This window comes from Schistocerca americana, chromosome 8 (genome assembly GCF_021461395.2).
Source record: "Schistocerca americana isolate TAMUIC-IGC-003095 chromosome 8, iqSchAmer2.1, whole genome shotgun sequence".
NCBI lineage: Eukaryota > Metazoa > Arthropoda > Insecta > Orthoptera > Acrididae > Schistocerca > Schistocerca americana.
Window position 1 is genome coordinate 195,021,023 of NC_060126.1, and position 20,680 is coordinate 195,041,702.

At 37.9% G+C, this 20,680-nt stretch overlaps 1 protein-coding gene across 5 annotated transcripts in view; it reads left to right on the top strand.

Moving 5' to 3' along the window:
* LOC124544656 (inhibitor of nuclear factor kappa-B kinase subunit alpha) overlaps nucleotides 1–20,680 on the top strand; it is a 177,210-nt gene that overhangs the window by 154,386 nt on the left and 2,144 nt on the right. For all 5 annotated transcript variants that reach the window (XM_047123274.1, XM_047123270.1, XM_047123273.1 and 2 more), the window contains 2 exons: nucleotides 6,744–6,888; nucleotides 7,974–8,272. In XM_047123274.1, the coding sequence (XP_046979230.1) occupies nucleotides 6,744–6,888; nucleotides 7,974–8,272 (444 nt within the window). The remainder of the gene's footprint in view (nucleotides 1–6,743; nucleotides 6,889–7,973; nucleotides 8,273–20,680) is intronic.

Here is a 20,680-nt window from a genome sequence, read left to right on the forward strand (position 1 = left end):
ATGAAACCTTTTTTCACTTACAAGGCTTGGTTTCACCTATCTGGCAACATTAATTCCAAAAATTCATGAATTGGGTCATCAGAAAATCCATGTGTCTTAAGAGAAACACCATTGCACACAGAGAGAATCAGAGTGTGGGTTGCCATAATGGTAGTGCAAATTATAGATCTGATCATGTTCCTCACTACTGTCACGTTGGATGTTTTTGTTGGCAGATAATTTATCTATTTATTGCCCTACTAAATGAAAATGAGATCAGTTGTTCATGTTTCCAACAAATCAATGCTACTGCTCATACAGCACACCAGTCCCTATGACTTTTAGAAAAAATCTTTGGCATCAGAGTAATTACGAAAGGTCTCTGACCTCCGTGCTCACGTGACCTCTGTGCTCACGTGATCTGTCTCCACTCGACTATTTCCTCTGAGGTCAGCTGTCAAAATAATCGAAAGACAATAGATGAACTGAAGACAACAACAATTCATTGCCTGCATTCAATTATACATGAAACATTTCCAGCACCTACTGTGATATTGGTGAGTACAATGTATTTGATTGTAATTATTACAGATAATTTATTTCATAGGTTTAATTGTGATAAGTTAGAATCCCAACACAACTGCAGCAGCTAGCAGCAAATCCTGGCTACCAGCTTATAGAGCAATACGAATGTGCTGTCAATCTTACACATCCCACAAGGTGAGACACTTGGTGATTGATGCTGCAGAGTGACTTTGTGGACACACTGTATGTTACGGACATCTTGTGTTCTCATGTGTTACCTCTGATGCGATGTTATAGTAGTGCCATTTTCCAACAGGACAATGCTTGTCCACACACGGCACATCTCTATAAGGTGTCTGTGTGATGTTGAGGTGATCCCATCGCCAGCAAGATTCCCAGATCTGTCCCAGACAGAATGTGTGTGAGGTTAGCTTGGATGTCACTCTGTCTGATTGCCAGAATCTAGGTTATCAAAGGCCAGTTACAACAGTTGTGTAGCTTGCCTCAGGAGTGGATTCAACGGCTCTGTGACACACTTCCTAATTGAAACAGAGCACACATCCAGACCAGATGAGGGGCAAAATCATGATGATGATAGGGCCCATACTGCAAAATTCTGTGTAAATTTGACTCAGTATTCTAATCACTAAAATAACAGCACATACTCTCTGAAACTCTGAGTTTTCATTTTGTTTTCTGCTCTCCTTCTGGGTGGTTCAATTTTTTTTTCCAGGGAGCACTGTTCTGTGTAGTGATTAGATACAACACACCATTGCACATCTAGTGGTTTAAGTGAAGCACATTAAAAATACCTGTATTTTACTAATGTTAAGTGTAGGCTATTACTTGCAAAGTGATTTCTCAAGACAATTAAGGCACCAAAACAATTAATTGCCAAATCATCCTCATTTAATTGGCAGCTAACAGTATTGTTGTATCATCTATATTGTTAAATAGTGTAATGTTTTGCACTGTGGGTAGATCACACAGTAAACACCTCAGAACAAATCTTTGAACACATCATACATTACAGTAGCAAAACTAGAAATATACTTTTTAATAACATAAATATCTTTGTGTTCAATTATCACAATCCTATATCTGCATTGTAGGTGTAATTGTAATAGACATTTCACTATTTCTCTGATACTGCAAGGAACTTGGTGTGTGAATGAATGAATCTGGTTTATTAACTAGCAGTTAATTAGAAACTGGGCCAGATGTATGTGACAGGTCTAGGAACAAACATGCCTCTTTTTCATTGCCATCTAAATCCGTTACAACTGGATGTATTAGATACATAAAGCAGATGAAGTTGTTGTTACTTTTTCTTTGATAAAAATGTTTCATTACAATGATTTCAAGCACTTAGGCAGTTTGCAGTGTTGTCACGGCTGCAGTTGTTGTACAATGGTTTGACTTTTGTCAAAATTAATTGATGTGGGAATCTAGCTTTATTTAAACTTATATTAAATAAGTAAACTAGAAAACACAATGAGTGAATGATTGAATTATTTTAAAATAATGGAGGTAATTCTATCCCATCCATATAGACTTCATTCTGTATTTTATTTATGATTGTAAAATAGTTTTTGTTGATTGTGTTCCACAGCTTTTATAAATCATAGAAATGACATTATGTAATATGTGAAGGTGCTGCACAAATTATTTTGTATTGTACAACCACTTTTGGTCACACAACATTTTCCAGTACAAATTTTTGTTAGTAGCAGGAGTTGCATAACAAACCATAAAACAAATGTTAAAATATGATATTTGTAAATAATTTTTTCATCCAAAGGTAGATGACTGGAGTGTCAAATAAAATATAATAAAAGAAATAATTTGTAGAATAGCTTCATGTCTTAACACAATGTCATTTCTGTGATTTGTGCTTCTCTATTTCACCTCATGTTTTTGCACCTGTTCCGGCTTTCAGTAGATGCCAAGAACAGGGTTCATGCATAAGATACCTGAATTGATAAAATGTTTATTAAAAGCATTATTAATTGTATAAGGGTCCACAACGTTTATGTTTTCACTGTTGTGTTGTAAAAATTTTCTCGGCGAATTAAATGTTTGGAAAGATTTCGGGATTGCAGCCAGATGTCGTACCCTTCATTCCACAATATTTCAACTGAACACCTGCCAGTCATCTTCAGGTGAGCCACCAAAGACTGACAAAGATGTTATCCGCTCCACCTTATATAGCATGCTGATAGTATTGCTGCACATGCGTCAGAGTCACGGTGACAGAAGGACCACAACCACCCAGCGGCAGTGCCCTTGCTGGTGGAATTGCAAGGATCAGCTGTCTTCAGTGTTGCCACTTGCTGCAGTTATCGGAGTATTCTGGCGTCTTCGTCTGGAGCAAATCTCAGAGATGACGGGACTCCACGCATTATCCAGCTGATAGCCACTGTTGCGGTTCATTAGATTTTCCACAATGTGTATTTCAATGGATTGTTTTATAATGAAGTCCCAAAAAGGTGGTGTGGCCAAAATTAATGTTTTGTGATACTCCATTGAATGTCCATTGGAGTGTGTGTTTTTTGTCCTGTATAGACCCTAACACACTGGCAAGGTATTTTGTAAATTGACGCCTTCCACAATAACAAATTATCCTTCACTGATCTCAGCAGGTCCGAAATCTTAGGTGATGGGTGTAAAATCACTTTCACCTAAAACTTATTAAGGATTCTTGCTATTTTGTAGGAAATATTTCCAATGGAGGGTGACCACAAAGGGTGATCCCTCAAAAACACATGTTTTGAATGTATAATTTTTGGTCATAACATGACAGAAAACAGCTCGATTACCTAGTACCCACAAACCAATTTCAGTTTTTTACTGAGTTTTTACTTGCTGTTACACATCTGCGATTTAAAAAAACTGATGAATTCCATTGCCACAAATTATTGCATGAACATCATATTGTACATTTAATTTCCTTAGCTTAAACAGATCTTGTCCAAAGTAGCGATTTTTAATTGTATATGCCAATTACGTGTGTTTTTGCTCATATTTTGGGGGTTTTAACATTTTTCTCAATTCTGCTTTTTCCTCAGTTGCGCATTTTTTAAGTCCAGACTGCACGAAAATGTAAATCAGTGGATTCACTGTATTTATCTGCAGTCTGTCCTCTCTGGACACAGCAACACTGCAAATGCAGCCATTTGTGTTGTTGTGGTAATGGCGCCTTTCTGGACACAGCAACACTGCAAATGCAGCCATTCGTGTTGTGGTGTTAATCGCAGCCTACACATGGGACGGTAATTTCCTAGTCTGGCTGGTGATAATCTCCGAGCAGTGGTGCAGGATGACAGAGATTGTTACTGGAAGGCCATTACTTGTTGTCAGATTCGGATACAGATGTGAAGGGGTTAAAATGTGATTTGTGTACAATACAGCAGTCTTCGCTTGTGGTGGTCGGATGTGGTCAACCAAATTCTTGACTAGAATGCTTGTGATCACATTCGCATGCAGTCCTACATTAGGCTACTGCTACCTTCAGGTGCCTCACAAATCTGGAAACTACACAATTCAACCGACTGTCGAAATGAAGACCCCTTTCCAACTCTGTCATGTGCTCATAACGTTGTCTCACACAAGTACGTGGCGTCTCAGTGTCGTCTACAGTGATCACTCCACATCTGATGCTGTTGACATTCGTATATACTCTACTAGGCCTGGTAACAACATTAAACGTGAACAGCAGTAGTGCACTCTCATGGCCATTCCATATTTTCACAGAGAATTGCAGTTCTAATCATTTATGTACCCAAAGATTGTGTGTACATGTCTGAAGTTACATTGACAACTGACTGTGTCTTCTAGGTGCTTCACTTTTCTTGTCAGGCAGTGTAGTTTATAAACTGAACCAGTGTATATTAGAGTTCCCTATAGTTTACAATTCTGCAGATATTGACAAACGTATTACTTAATGTTTCAGAACCTAATATATTAAAATGTGGATAATTGATTGCTATACATTTGCCATTTTAAAAAGTATTTGGGTTGATGGATATTGCTTCAAGCCACCTGACCCCTTTCTTAATATATCAGTTCATTGTATAGATTTAAGTTTATACTTACCAACCTCTTATTTGTGAATCCAGTTATTAAGAGTTTCTGTTTTGGATAGAAATTTCTGGCTGGTTGAATCAAATTTCGTGTTCCACTGAAAATATCTTCCACATTATTGTTTCAAGCAAAATTCATCCCAACATAGATGAAGACAGTATATTTTGTGCAGGTGGTGCTGTCACAGATCTCAGCTACATTTCCACAAAAGATTACATCACATGCAATTAAAATTTTGCAATAGCGATATGTTAATTTACAGCTGTTGAAATAGAAAAGGAAACTTTGAATAAACAACAAAAATATATTTAGTCAATCAATAAAGCTCTGAATTATCAAATTGACAAAGATGCCTCAATAAAATCTGCTTGGTTTACAAGTCATGTAACTATTCAAAGCAAAGACAGATGCTTTACACTTGTAGTGAGGTGGGACAGCAGTTCCAAACGTGGCGGCACCTGCCCCTCATGCCATGCGATGTCAGTTGATCCTGTAGTGGGACAGAGCTGCTATGAACATGCCTTCTGTGCATGGGTCACTCTGGGCCTTTCTCGAAAGTTCTCGATGCTGCTATTGCATCTATATTAGCAAAAAACTGTGCCAACCCCAACAGTCAGTCGTTTTAACTCTTGATGATGTGGAGACAACTATCAAAATCTCGAGTGACGTGTGGGTTGTAATGTGAGAAGATTTTGTTAAGGAAATTTGCACCAAATCATATTTATGAACTGGAGCAGTCAAGGAAGAGTTGCAGTGGGTGGAGAATTAGGCACTGTAAAAACTCATGCTTATTGAATGGTGTGTGTGTGTGTGTGTGTGTGTGTGTGTGTGTGTGTGTGTTTGTTTTGGTCAGAAAGAAAAGCAGACAGATAATGGTGAAATGAAAATTCTTACCACCAGTTTGGAAGCTTTTACTGCATGTTATTTAGAAAATAGCATACTTCAAACTGAAATAATTGATTGAATGATTACTATAAGAAGATTATCACAGCTTCCCGAAACTCAGTGTACAAAGTAATACACTTGAATTATATAATTAATCATGTAATGGAACATTATTATCAAGTTAAAGGTCACAAGAGTTTTAAAAAAAAATAATTGATCATGCCGATAAATGTAAATCAGACGTAAAATAAACAATCAAATGAAATCTCCCCCCACCCCCCCCCACCCCCCCAAAAAAAAAAAAAAATTACTAATACAGCTACACAAAACTAAACATGGAAGTAAACAGATTAAGGTGTAACCTGTATGTACTGTTTTTGCGTTTGGTGAAATAAGAAATCAGTGAAGAAGCTATCATTCATGGGTAAAATAAGAACCGTTTTTATTGAATTATTCACAAGTTTTAGAAAATATGTGCTTACTGATAACGTATAAGTGCAGTCATAATGACTCATAAAGAAATATTATAAAATTAAAATTCATGGCTAAAATAAGAAGTGTTTTTATTGAATTATTCACAATTTTTAGAAAACTTGCTCTTATTGATAATGCATATGCACAGCAATAATGACCTGTAAGGAAATATGATGTAATTATTGTATTTATTGGAATAACACCCATAATACATGTAATTTTAGGTTATAGGTTTCAGTGGCAAAGGAATAAGGATGTTGAAGTTTGATGGAAATATTATAATGATGTAATGTGAAATGAAAACAGAAACTAGAATTTACAAGAAAGGAAACAGAATAGACAAAAATGGCACACTGTTAGAAATCAGTCAGTTCAAGGTACAAGAAGATAGTACTGTATTAAGAGGTGGCTGTGGCATGAGATTATGCAAAAGTGATTAGAATGAAATAATTCACAACATACTAGAAGTATTTCATTTCTGTGCATTGGGTGTAGCAATCAAATTGAAATGCGTATACAGTAATTTAAAAGGGTGTGCAATTTTGTCTACCTTCATTCCATGAGCTAAATCTCTTTATTGTCTTTCATATAAGTAGCAGAATCTTCAAACAAGCTTACACACTTTAAAATGTACCAAAATACTTTTCTTCCATGCTGAATTACCTTGTTCTTTTCTTACTAATTTTTTACATTTGAAACATTGTGAATTACTATTCTTAAATTGACAATTTTATTTCTTATTGTATTTAATTAAAAGAAATTATTTATATGTTAATTTATCATCATTATTCTCTCAGATTACTTGCTGTTCTTCAAAAAGATCTTGAGATGCTCGACAATCCTATCAACAGAGCAATTGAATTAATAGAAAAAATCAGTGTTGAACTGAAAGAGGAACAACTGAAGAGACAAAATGACATTTGGAGGTCTGTAATGGGACTGGTAAGTCACTGTTTCACAGATTTTTAACTAACATATTTTTCTGTAGCTGATTTGAAATTATTGTCTGGAAAAAAAAACACACACACACACACAAGGGGGGGAGGGGGGGGGGGGGAGAGAGAGAGAGAGAGAGAGAGAGAGAGAGAGAGAGAGAGAGAAGCCAAACTGGAAGGTTGTCTGTGAGAGATGAAAACTGTAAAGGAAAAACTGCTTCCTCTGATAGTTTTTCTCATGCCATTTACCTAACAAGCTTACAATGCTGAAAACTCATACCTCCCTCCTCTTGCCTTTCGAAAGAAATATAAGAACACCTGTGGCAGTTTGACACTGCACCTTTAATGATAAAATGTTATGTGGCTGTCATGAGTAGAAATCATTCTTTCCTGCTTCAGTTTTCCTTCTTCTTTTTGTGATAACAGTGAAGGAATGAACCACCTAATGTGAGTATTCGTAAACACAAATTCTACATGCAAGTGCCTTTGTTGATATCATGGGCAACAAGATATGCTGTGTAAGATCTTTCAGAGACCAAGTTGCAAGTTACCCCTTGTAATGTAGTGTAAGTGCAGTTTTCCTGATGGACATGCAAACATCTCCACATAACAGTTTGTGGTCTTTGACATGAAGTATTCATACACTAAAAATGAATGAGGCTGCTACAGTGTGGCTGATAGAGTTAAGCATTTCAGCTACGTTGGTAGTGGGTTGTGCTGATTAGAGAGAAATTACATGACTTAATTGGTTTAGTACTGGTTTGAGTTAATATCCCATATAGTCACTCTTTTCAAACACCCACCATTTTATTGAATAGGTTTCTGGGTAAACAAGGGAATATGAATGCTGTATTTATTTTCTGTAGGTTAATTGCACCACCAAAAGTGGTGCCCATAGAGAATAGTCCCCTGAAGTGCATAAAGTTGCTGGACAATGCAAAGGCTGTGCATGTTTGAAGCCCCTACGGAGTTTTCTTTACCTGTTAACCTCTTGCTCATAAAAATGATGCTCTTTAGTGCTTTTAAACATCAGAATAAATGATTGTTATTTGTGTATATATTATATGTTTTGTTTTCTTCCTTGCATTGCAGGATGCTACACAGAATTCTGTCGGTCATGTTTCACCATCTCCAAGTCTGTACTTGGATGAGTTGAAAGAGCTTCAAGTTCCTGAACTGACTGTGACTGATTTCAAGATTGGCAGTTTCATGCCAGATCGCAACCTTGCAGATGGAAATCTTAGCAGAACTCACTCAAGAGAGGAAACCCCAACTCCAAATGAACTGAGAATCTCCAGAGAGTCATCACCACATCTTGCGGGCAGAGTGTCGCCATTTGCTGCCTCAGATGCTACAACTATTGTTCAAGATAATTTTGAGCTCAGGTTCAGGTGGGAACTGTTACGAAAAAACATTTTCCTTCAACTTCAACTTCATATTTCCTTTTGGTGCTTTCTTTTTTGTGTCTGTGAGGTATAACTCTTGTTTTGTGATATACACTAACGTCTGGAAGTTCAGAATAATTGGGATGAGTAGTAAATGGAAAGCAAAAATGTGAGTAATGACAGATGACAAAGATGTTCTCCAAACAGGAATTGTGGTTTCTGTAGGGAAGAAGTGCTTCCTGACTTTAGCAGCAAATGCTTCAAAGACAAGGAAAAGAATTAGATATTAATAATGCCTGTCATGTTTGTAGTTTCATTATATTCTGTGCATAGTCTCTTGATGAAGCAAGCAGTTTAATGCAGTAGAATTACCATTTGGAGGGTTGAACTCTCAGACTACTTAAAGCAGGTGAGGTGCAGACCACAGTTTCGGAAGTGTTGAATGCGTCACAAATTGTCATATTTAGGCTTTAGCTACAATTCTCAGGTACAAGAAAATTGCATTGTACACCAGTACATGGTCAACTAAGAGCATCTGCTCCACAGTAGGAACAGTATCTGATCTTCACTGCTCAAAAGATGTAATAACATATGCAAGTCAGTTGTCTTGCAGGGCTTACAGCTACATCCAAAGTTGAAGTTTCCAACAAACTGTATTTTGTCAGGAGTGTGTTGTCAGAAGCTCAGAACGTTTGATCTATATGTTAAACATCAGGCAGTAGTGTGTCCTCCCCATGTGGCTGTGCAATGATTGACTTGTTTGTTGTGGAGTCCACAATATTAAAATTTGACCACATACAAGTGGAGCAATATAACAGATAAATTCCACATCAGTTTTCAGAACAGTTGTCATTCTGCTTTTGTTAGGAGATAAAATGGTATCTGGCAGAATCCCAAGAACGTAGTGGAAAATCAATTTGTTACTGATGGTGGGATCCTCATGTGGGAAGGCATTGTATAGGAAAGGGCTTTGTTGGAGTTGGGAGTTGGTTGTAGGAATATTTTTATTGCTCAGATTTAGAGAGGTGATATATTCAAATATGTGTGACTTTGCAGTGGTATTGTTTGGGTGGACTTCCTTTTCATTGACAGTAATGCCCATCTACGTTGAGCTGTTGTAGTGGATTCATTTTGCAAAGGTAAAAGTATCCAGCACACTGATTGATCGATGAGATCTTCAGATCTGAACCCTATACAGCGTGTCCAGGATGCACTGGGGGCACCTCCTACCAGATCTTTGTCAGGACTGGGATTGATTGTCTGTAGAGCTGTTGAGTTACCTGATAAAGAGCATGCCCCATCACTTCCAGTTATATGATGTTAGTTTTGTATAATTGTAATCATGCACTGTTGAATTAGCAATAGCTACTGAGTTGAAGAGAGAGCACTCATATTGTCTTTGTTGTTGTTGTGGGCTTCAGTCCTGAGACTGGTTTGATGCAGCCCTCCATGCTACTCTATCCTGTGCAAGCTTCTTCATCTCCCAGTACCTACTGCAACCTACAACCTTCTGAATCTGCTTAGTGTATTCATCTCTTGGTCTCCCTCTACGATTTTTACCCTCCACACTGCCCTCCAATACTAAATTGGTGATCCGTTGATGCCTCAGAACATGTCCTACCAACCGATCCCTTCTTCTGATCAAGTTGTGCCACAAACTTCTCTTCTCCCCAATCCTATTCAATACTTCCTCATTAGTTATGTGATCTACCCATCTAATCTTCAACATTCTTTTGTAGCACCACATTTCAAAAGCTTCTATTCTCTTCTTGTCCAAACTATTTATCGTCCATGTTTCACTTCAATACACGGCTACACTCCATACAAATACTTTCAAAAATGACTTCCTGACACTTAAATCAATACTCGATGTTAACAAATTTCTCTTCTTCAGAAACGCTTTCCTTGCCATTGCCAGTCTACATTTTATATCCTCTCTACTTCGACCATCATCAGTTATTTTGCTCCCCAAATAGCAAAACTCCTTTACTACTTTAAGTGTCTCATTTCCTAATCTAATTCCCTCAGCATCACCCGACTTAATTTGACCACATTCCATTATCCTCGTTTTGCTTTTGTTGATGTTCATCTTATATCCTCCTTTCAAGACACTGTCCATTCCATTCAACTGCTCTTCCAAGTCCTTTGCTGTCTCTGACAGAATTACAATGTCATCGGCGAACCTCAAAGTTTTTATTTCTTCTCCATGGATTTTAATACCTACTCCAAATTTTTCTTTTGTTTCCTTTACTGCTTGCTCAATATACAGATTGAATAACATCGGGGAGAGGCTACAACCCTGTCTTACTCCCTTCCCAACCACTGCTTCTCTTTCATGTCCCTCGACTCTTATAACTGCCATCTGGTTTCGGTACAAATTGTAAATATCCTTTCGCTCCCTGTATTTTACCGCTGCCACCTTTAGAATTTGAAAGAGAGTATTCCAGTCAACATTGTCAAAAGCTTTCTCAAGTCTACAAATGCTAGAAACGTAGGTTTGCCTTTCCTTAATCTTTCTTCTAAGATAAGTCGTAAGGTCAGTATTGCCTCACATGTTCCAGTATTTCTACGGAATCCAAACTGATCTTCCCCGAGGTCGGCTTCTACTAGTTTTTCCATTCGTCTGTAAAGAATTCGTGTTAGTATTTTGCAGCTGTGGCTTACAAAACTGATTGTTCGGTAATTTTCACATCTGTCAACACCTGCTTTCTTTGGGATTGAAATTATTATATTCTTCTTGAAGTCTGAGGGTATTTCGCCTGTGTCATACATCTTGCTCACCAGATGGTAGAGTTTTGTCAGTAGTTCCAATGGAATGTTGTCTACTCCGGGTGCCTTGTTTCGACTCAGGTCTTTCAGTGCTCTGTCAAACTATTCACGCAGTATCGTATCTCCTATTTCATTTTCATCTACATCCTCTTCCATTTCCATAATATTGTCCTCAAGTACATCACCCTTGTATAGACCCTCTATATACTCCTTCCACATTTCTGCTTTCCCTTCTTTGCTTAGAACTGGGTGTCCATCAAAGCTCTTGATATTCATGCAAGTGGTTCTCCTTTCTCCAAAGGTCTCTTTAATTTTCCTGTAGGCAGTATCTATCTTACCCCTAGTGAGATACACCTCTACATCCTTACACTTGTCCTCTAACCATCCCTGCTTAGCCATTTTGCACTTCCTGTCGATCTCATTTTTGAGACATTTGTATTCCTTTTTGCTGCTTCATTTACTGCATTTTTATATTTTCTCCTTTCATCAATAAATTCAATATTTCTTCCGTTACCCAAGGATTTCTACTAGCCCTCGTCTTTTTACCTACTTGATCCTCTGCTGCCTTCACTACTTCATCCCTCAAAGCTACCCATTCTTCTTCTACTGTATTTCTTTCCCCCATTCCTGTCAGTTGTTCCCTTATGCTCTCCCTGAAACTCTGTACAACCTCTGGTTCTTTCAGTTTATCCAGGTCCCATCTCCTTAAATTCACACCTTTTTGCAGTTTCTTCAGTTTTAATCTACAGGTCATAACCAATAGATTGTGGTCAGAGTCCACATCTGCCCCTGGAAATGTCTTACAATTTAAAACCTGGTTCCTAAATCTCTGTCTTACCATTATATAATCTATCTGATACCTTTTAGTATCTTCAGGGTTCTTCCATGTATACAACCTTCTTTCATGATTCTTAAACCAAGTGTTAGCTATGATTAAGTTGTGCTCTGTGCAAAATTCTACCAGGCGGCTTCCCCTTTCATTTCTTAGCCCCAATCCATATTCACCTACTATGTTTCCTTCTCTCCCTTTTCCTACACTCAAATTCCAGTCACCCTTGACTATTAAATTTTCGTCTCCCTTCACTATCTGAATAATTTCTTTTATTTCATCATACATTTCTTCAATTTCTTCGTCATCTGCAGAGCTAGTTGGCATATAAACTTGTACTACTGTAGTAGGTGTGGGCTTCGTATCTATGCTGTTTGTAGTAGCTTACTCACATTCCTATTTTCCTATTCATTATTAAACCTACTCTTGCATTACCCCTATTTGATTTTGTGTTTATAACCCTGTAGTCACCTGACCAGAAGTCTTGTTCCTCCTGCCACCCAACTTCACTAATTCCCACTATATCTAACTTTAACCTATCCATTTCCCTTTTTAAATTTTCTAACCTACCTGCTCGATTAAGGGATCTGACATTCCACGCTCCGATCCGTAGAACGCCAGTTTTCTTCCTCCTGATAACGACATCCTCTCGAGTAGTCCCCGCCCGGAGATCGGAATGGGGGACTATTTTACCTCCGGAATATTTTACCCAAGAGGACGCCATCATCATTTAATCATACAGTAAAGCTGCATGCCCTCGGGAAAAATTACGGCTGTAGTTTCCCCTTGCTTTCAGCCGTTTGCAGTACCAGCACAGCAAGGCCGTTTTGGTTATTGTTACAAGCTGTATCGCTGAGGCACGCAAGCCTCCCCACCAACGGCAATGTCCATGGTTCATGGGGGGGGGGGGGGGGGGGGCATATTGTCGTAGGAAACGGAATAATTCTGTAGAACAAATGACTGAGAGGCAGGCTGTGGAATTTCAGCCCTTTTGCACAAGCCAAGTTGTGAACATGTCCTATACAAGGGTGCATATCAACTCTGATATCATGCAAACACTCGATTTTTCAAATGAAAGCATGTTAAGGGCATACCTTGAATAATTCGATTTGGGAAAACTTCCACCACCAGAGTTAGCTGCTACAGGAAACAACTTGCTGATGTTAGGATTCTGTCAACTATCACAAATTGTAATAGCATTTTAAAATGACCACAGTACAGCAAATCATTTGCCAGTACTCAAAGCTGGACAACAACCACAACTGACGAGGAAACATACCAGCCAGAAACACCACACTGTTACATGGTACAGGAGGCCCTGAATTGTATATGTAACTCTGCTCTTTGCACATTGCGTATACAAATTCGAATAGGCACAAGAACATTTCTATTCGATGCTGGACCCATCAAAAAGTTTGCCTGATTTGATTAATTCTGATACAGGTTGGTACATGACAATAACAGGGAATAACAGGGTATCAGCTTGCTGTGAACACTGTGAAGCAATGCATCCTGTGGACACCATTCCGGCAGGGGTGAAAATAGTGTTGTGTGAAGGCTGTTTGAATTGGATGACAGGTGAACATCCTGATACTTCTTTCACCATTTATCCCTGGCAAAACATTCAGGTACCTAATCTGTGGTCATGTGCATCTGTTTTTTGCCCTGTAGTTATCTGCAGGGGACCTGTTCCTTCAGCACACCTCCCATCTTGTTGCCAGATTCAAGTGAAATCGTAATTCGGTTTTATAGAGAGTACTCTGCTGCATTGATCCCTTACGTAGCTTGCATTTATCATGAATTTCTTTTGCAGTGCAAATGTGACTAGAAAAAGCACACGTGGCTCCCAGGTACAAGAAGTGCAAAACAAACCTACACAGTTACAGACCAGTATCCTTAACTTCATTTTGCTGCAGAATTATTTTGAAAATTCTAAACTGAAGTATAATAAATTATCTTGAAAGAGGAACGCTTCTAACTACTAATCAGAGAAAATTTAGAAAGCATTGCTCTTACGTAAATAACTTGCTCTTTTATATATAAAAACAAAGATGAGGTGACTTACCGAATGAAAGCGCTGGCAGGTCGATAGACACACAAACATACACACAAAATTCAAGCTTTCGCAACAAACTGTTGCCTCATCAGGAAAGAGGGAAGGAGAGAGGAAGACGAAAGGAAGTGGGTTTTAAGGGAGAGGGTAAGGAGTCATTCCAATCCCGGGAGCGGAAAGACTTACCTTAGGGGGAAAAAAAGGACAGGTATACACTCGCACACACGCACATATCCATCCACACATACAGACACAAGCAGACATATATGTCTGCTTGTGTCTGTATGTGTGGATGGATATGTGCGTGTGTGCGAGTGTATACCTATCCGCTCCCGGGATTGGAATGACTCCTTACCCTCTCCCTTAAAACCCACTTCCTTTCGTCTTCCCCTCTCCTTCCCTCTTTCCTGATGAGGCAACAGTTTGTTGCGAAAGCTTGAATTTTGTGTGTATGTTTGTGTTTGTTTGTGTGTCTATCGACCTGCCAGCGCTTTCGTTCGGTAAGTCACCTCATCTTTGTTTTTATATATAATTTTTCCCAGGTGGAATGTTTCCTTCTATTATATTAACTTGCTCTTTTGTTGCACAATATGCTGCAAACCATGAATGGAAGGCAACAGGCATATTCCCTATTCCTAGAGTTCTGGAAAACATTTGCCACACTACCTCGCTGCAGACTGCAAACAAAGGTGCAAGTGTATGGTGTAGGTTCTCAGATACGTCAGTGGCTCAAAGACTTTTTAAGTAACAAAACCAAATACATTCCCTGAATGAATGGTGACTGTTCAACAGAGAAAAGGGTGTTGTCAGAAATGCCCATGGAAGTTGATCGGACCGCTCTTGGTCTCTATATACATTAACAGTTTGATGACTGGTATGGTGTATGGAAAAGTGTCATCGTTGAGTGACTGTGTGAGGATACCGGCTGCCTTAGACAGAACTGCTATTTATTGTGATGAATCACTGGCAGTTTGCTCTAAATGTGGAACTATGTAAATTAATGCAGGTGCATAGCGAAAACAATCACATAGTGTTGAAATAGTGTATTAATCGTGTACTCCATGACACAGTCACACCTATTAAATATATAGCCATAAACTTGCAAAACAATGTGAAATGGAGAAAGCTCATATGGCTGGTAGTAGGGAAGGCAAGCAACTGACCTCAGTTAATTGGCAGAATTCCAGGAGAATGTAGCACATGTTTAAAGGAGATCACGTATAGAAAACTTGTGCAACCAATTCTACTTGCGTGTTTGGTATCCCCAACAGGTCAGATTAAAAAGAGAGATATTGAAGCATCTTAGAGGCGTGCTACTAGATTTGTTACCGGTAGATTCAGTCAACATGCAAATATAATGGAATTGTTATGGAAACTCAAATGGAAATCCCTGGAGGAAAGATGAAATTCTTTTCATGAAACACTATTCAAAAATTCGTTTTGTAAATGAACATTGCCTTTCTTGCTGCAATGTATTTTATTTCTTCCAGACATGTTTCGCCTTTTACTTTAAGGCATCTTCCGTGCAATCTAGAATGATGTTTTGTTTTGATGTGTGATATTTGTAGATTGTAAAACTGTTCACATGTTCCTTTATGTAAATAAGTGATTGCTTACAATTCTTTGTGTTTTTGGTTGGTATCTGCATTTCCTTTCATCTGGTCACATGCTGGAGGCTACACCAAAACTTCAGTTATGAAACATAAGCATATTTTCAAGTTATGAACTTTTTTCTTGACAATTTTTGTACTGTTCGCCCTTAGTGCAATGGAAAACTATTAGTCTTTTGTCACTAGTTGTAGTTTACAAGGTCAAACAATATGAAAATTGTGAAGGAAAAGTTTGTAACATGAAAACATGCATATGTTTCATAGGTGAAGTTATAGTGCGACCTCCAGCATGTGACTAGATGAGAGAAAATGCAAATGCCTACCAAAAATGCGAAGAACTTTAAGTAATTACTTATTTGTGAAAAGAAATCAGGAATTGTTTTATTATCTACAAATATAACATGACAAAACGAAACTATATCATTCTAGATTCCACTGAAGACACCTTAAAGTAAAAAAGTGAAATGCATCTGCAAGAAATAAAATATATTGCAGCAAGGAAGTTAGTTTTTATTTACAAAACCAATATTTCTGTGCGTAATGCTGATGATGCCCAAGTGAACAAACTTACTATTGAGAAAGTTTGAAGAACCAGCATTTGTGACTGACTACAGAACGATTCTACTGCCATCAGCATACTTATACATCTTGTGTGAAGACCACAAAGACAAAATAAGAGAAATCAGAGCTTTTATATTTTTATTAATGTTTCCCTTATTGCATTTGGAAATGGAACAGATAAGGGAGTGACTAGCAAATGGTACAACATACTCTCTCCCATACACTATGTTGTGACTTTTGGAGGGTGTACGTAAATGTAAAGAATCGTTCCAATATGTTTTGGTGGGCAATCCACAGGCACAGGAAAGTGATAGTTTCGCTACCCATATGCAACTGACTTCAGTCCTGGGATGTCTTAAGGTGAGAATGTTCATGTCTCAGCTGTGATGGGTCTTCTGGGTCTTGTGTAATCTACTATCACAGTATATCAGTGCTACTAGACAGGGGTGCTCATGATTACATTTCCCTTATTAAGTGTTGTAATGCAAGAGGTAAATACACTTTTGTTAATTTTTTAAAAAAAGGTAAACCTTCAACATTCTGCCCTTGATTCAACATAACTCTTGCACACAAATGTAGGCACTGTAAGATTTGTATTTGTGTGTTTTGTTACGTGAACTCTATTTCACGTAGAGTATGATTTATGTGAAAAAGTAATATTGCTCCATCCGAGGGTGAGGAGAGGGGCACTTGTTACAGGAAACAGACTGGCTGACAGCAGCATGTAAAAGTAGAGTGCAACAGACAGAAAGGAAACAAAAGACCAGCGTGTCTGTTTCTGTTGCAGGCCTGGATGCATATATTTGCATGTTATTTAGTTTTGTCCTTACTTATCTAATTCAGTGACCACATCACTTACCAATCATCATTCGAGTTAATTGTAAAGGTTTCGAAAATCTCAAAACTTAAAAACAGTAATTTAAAGTTAGTCATTTCAGATAACTTATGATTCCACCAAGTTAGAATAGTACTTACCAGTAGTAATTTCCTGTAATTTATTTGCTCTGATACAGTAAATGCTGCTGTTTTGATGAACTATGTGTGGTACTTTGCACAGTGCTGACATAAAGCAAATTTCACGTGTATAAGAAGTACAAAAAATGTATTTGTGAAGTTTGTAAAGGTAGAAAGGTATGTAATGTTAGTTAAGAGCCTTAATTTTGGTCACTTGTAGCCCAAACAAGAAGTTTTTGCAGGATCAACTTGCTGAAATCATCTATACGGTGATGTAGGTTAAAGTCCCTAAATTTCTTACCTTCCAGACAATTCACTCTGGCTGGCCCTCATTTGTGAGTAACCGATGAAAAAAATTTTGTAATTTCACATGATCCTCTTCAGCTGTAAAAGAGGGATCTGTAACAGACTCCTTCTGCAGTGTAATGTTTCCAAACGTATATTGAAAAACAGTATTTTCACACACTCTCATTAAAAGATCACAATCTACAATTTGGAAATATGCTGAACATCCATTTCCAAAAGTTGGGTATAGGACAAGCTGCTCAACTTATTGCTGTGGACCGTGTAGGGGTGATGGCAACAAGTAGGAGATAGCTGCTGAGGGCGAAGTACATTGGGGACTTTGTGGGCCCCGAGGCCGTTATGATAGGCATGAAGACCTCAGCAGAACCCTGAAATGTCATCCCACACATGCTGATCAGCTGACACTGCAGGTAATTACAAATGAAAGTGACGGAGTACTTAGAAAGAAAATAAAACTCGAACTAAGACTTAAAGAATTTAGATGGATTGTGGACTATAGACGCTCTGTGAGCAGAAATCCATAGGTTGCCAGTTCGAATTCAGCCCAGAGGAAATATTTCTACAGCTGTAGCTCGGAAGGTCAGCTGATACACAAGTTAACGATTGTTCTTAGTGCGAAATTCTCCTTCACTGTATTGAATCTTCACCTGGGTGACAGTCAACGCAAGGAGGAGCCCAAAGCCTTTACATGCCATGAGACGATTATGATTATTCATAGAGACAAAGTGAGTAATATACAAATGATTGAATATTACTTCTGTAACTAGTTATATTTTGGTCACGATACAATTTAAATGTATGTTTTGGATTACTGAAAGTTTTCTCATGTGTGGTATTTTACTGTAATCTGTGGTGACAAATAACAAACTTAAAAAAAAAGTTAAGGTGGTGACCTCTCATTCAAGATGATGTAGATTCAAATCTCTTGAGGTGCGTTGAATTCTTTTTTATTTTTACATCTTTATCAAAATGACTTTGATCAAAAATTTTATTCAGTTAATTGCATTAATTGTAATTTTTTAAACTTCTATTGCTTTGTCACATCATTTTAATCACTGTATTAACTTTTACAATTGCTTTCATTTTTCCTTCCTATTATTCTTTTTGCAATTGGGTTCTTTGTGTGCATGAATTTAATTATTTTTATTTATCTGTCATAATATTTAAACATTTGAGAGTGCTGATATATAGATTAAAAAACAAAACATGAAATACTCTATTTACATTGACTGTGCAGTTGTGTCAAAATTGTATTTTTCATTAGAAGACGTATCTCTCTTTGGATGGTTGACGTTGTTAAAATATTAGACTATTAATTCTTATTCCACTGTGGACAAAGTAACACAGATGAAGTTTTAAATGAAACAAAGGTTAATAAATAAAATGAGATTCAAGCAAAAAGAGAAACCAAAATAATGAATGCAATAACATGGACAAAAATATAGGATGATAAAACAGAAGACATTAAATTGTAGTTAATACATGAACCATAAACCATGGACGTTGCTGTTGGTAGGGTGCCTCACCAATACAGATAGCCATACTATAGGCGCAACCATGACGGAGTGGTATCTGTTGAGAGGCCAGACAAACGTTTGATTCCTGTAGCCTGGCAGCAGCCATTTCAGTATTTGCAGGGGCAACAGTCTTGATGATTTGACTGATCTGGCCTTGTAAGTTTAACTGAAATGGCCTTGCTGTGCTTGTACTGCGAACAGCTGAAAGCAAGGGGAAACTACAGCCATAGTTTCTCCCGAGGGGATGCAGCTTTACTGTGTAGTTAAATGACGATGGCGTCCTCTTGGGTAAAATATTCTGGAGGTAAAATAGTCCCCCATTTGGATCTCTGGGTGGGGACTACTCAAGAGAATGTCGTTATCGGGAGAAACAAAATTGGCGTTCTAAGGATTGGAGTGTGGAATGTCAGATCTCTTAATCAGGCAGGTAGGTTAGAAAATTTAAAAAGAGAAATGGATAGGCTAAAGTTAGATGTAGTTTGAATTACTGAAGTTTAGTGGCAGGAGGAACAAGACTTCTGGTCAGGTGGACACGGGATTATAAACAAAATTAAATTGGGGTAATGCAGGAGTAGGTTTAACAATAAATAAAAACAGGAGCACTAGTAAGCTTCTACGAACAGCATAGTGAATGCATTATTGTAACCTAGATAGGCACGAAGCCCCCTCTACCACAGTAATACAAGTTTATATGACAACTAGCTCCGCAGATGATGAAGAGATTGAAGAAATGTATGATGAGATAAAAGAAATTATTCAGACAGTGAAGGGAGATGAAAATTTAGTAGTCATGTGTGACTGGAATTCAATAGTAGGAAATGGAAGAGAAGGACAAATAGTAGGTGAATATGGACTGGGGTAACGAATGAAAGAGGAAGCCGCTTGGTAGAATTTTGCTCTGAGCATAACTCAATCATTGCTAACACTTAGTTTAAGAATCGTGAAGGAAAGTTGTATACACGGTAGAAGCCTGGAGACACTGGAAGGTTTCAGATAGATTATATAATGGCAAGACAGAGATTTAGGAACCAGGTTTTATATGGTAAGACATTTCCAGGGGCAGATGTGGAGTTTGACCTCAATCTGTTGGTTATGAATTGTAGAATAAAACTGAAGAAACAGCAAAAAGGTGGGAATTTAAGGAGATGCGATCTGGATAAATTGAAAGAACCAGAGGTTGTAGAGAGTTTCAGAGAGAGCATTAGGGAATGATTGACAAGAACAGGGGAAAGAAATACAATAGAAGAAGAATGGGTAGCTTTGAGAGATGAAATAATAAAGGCAGCAGATCATCAAGTAGGTAAAAAGATGAGGGCTAGTAGAAGCCCTTGGGTACCAGAAGAAATATTGATGAAAAAAGAAAATATAAATTGCAGTAAATGAAGCAGGCAAAAAGGAATACAAACATCTCAAAAATGAGATCGACAGGAAGTGCAAAATGGCTAAGCAGGGATGGCTAGAGGACAAATGTAAGGATGTTGAGGCATACATCACTAGGGGTAAGATAGGTACTGCCTACAGGAAAATGAAAGAGACCTTTGAAGAAAAGAGAACTATTTGTATGAATATCAAGAGTTCAGATGGAAAACACGTTCTAAGGAAAGAATGGAAAGCAGAAAGTAGAAAGGAGTAAATAGAGGGTCTGTACAAGGGTGAAAATAGAAAGGAGCGTACAGAGGGTCTGTACAAGGGTGATGTACTCGAGGGCAATACTATGGAAATGGAAGAGGACGTGGGTCAAGATAAAATGGGAGATATGATACTGTGTTAAGAATTTGACAAAGCACTGGAAGACCTAAGTTGAAACAAGGCCCC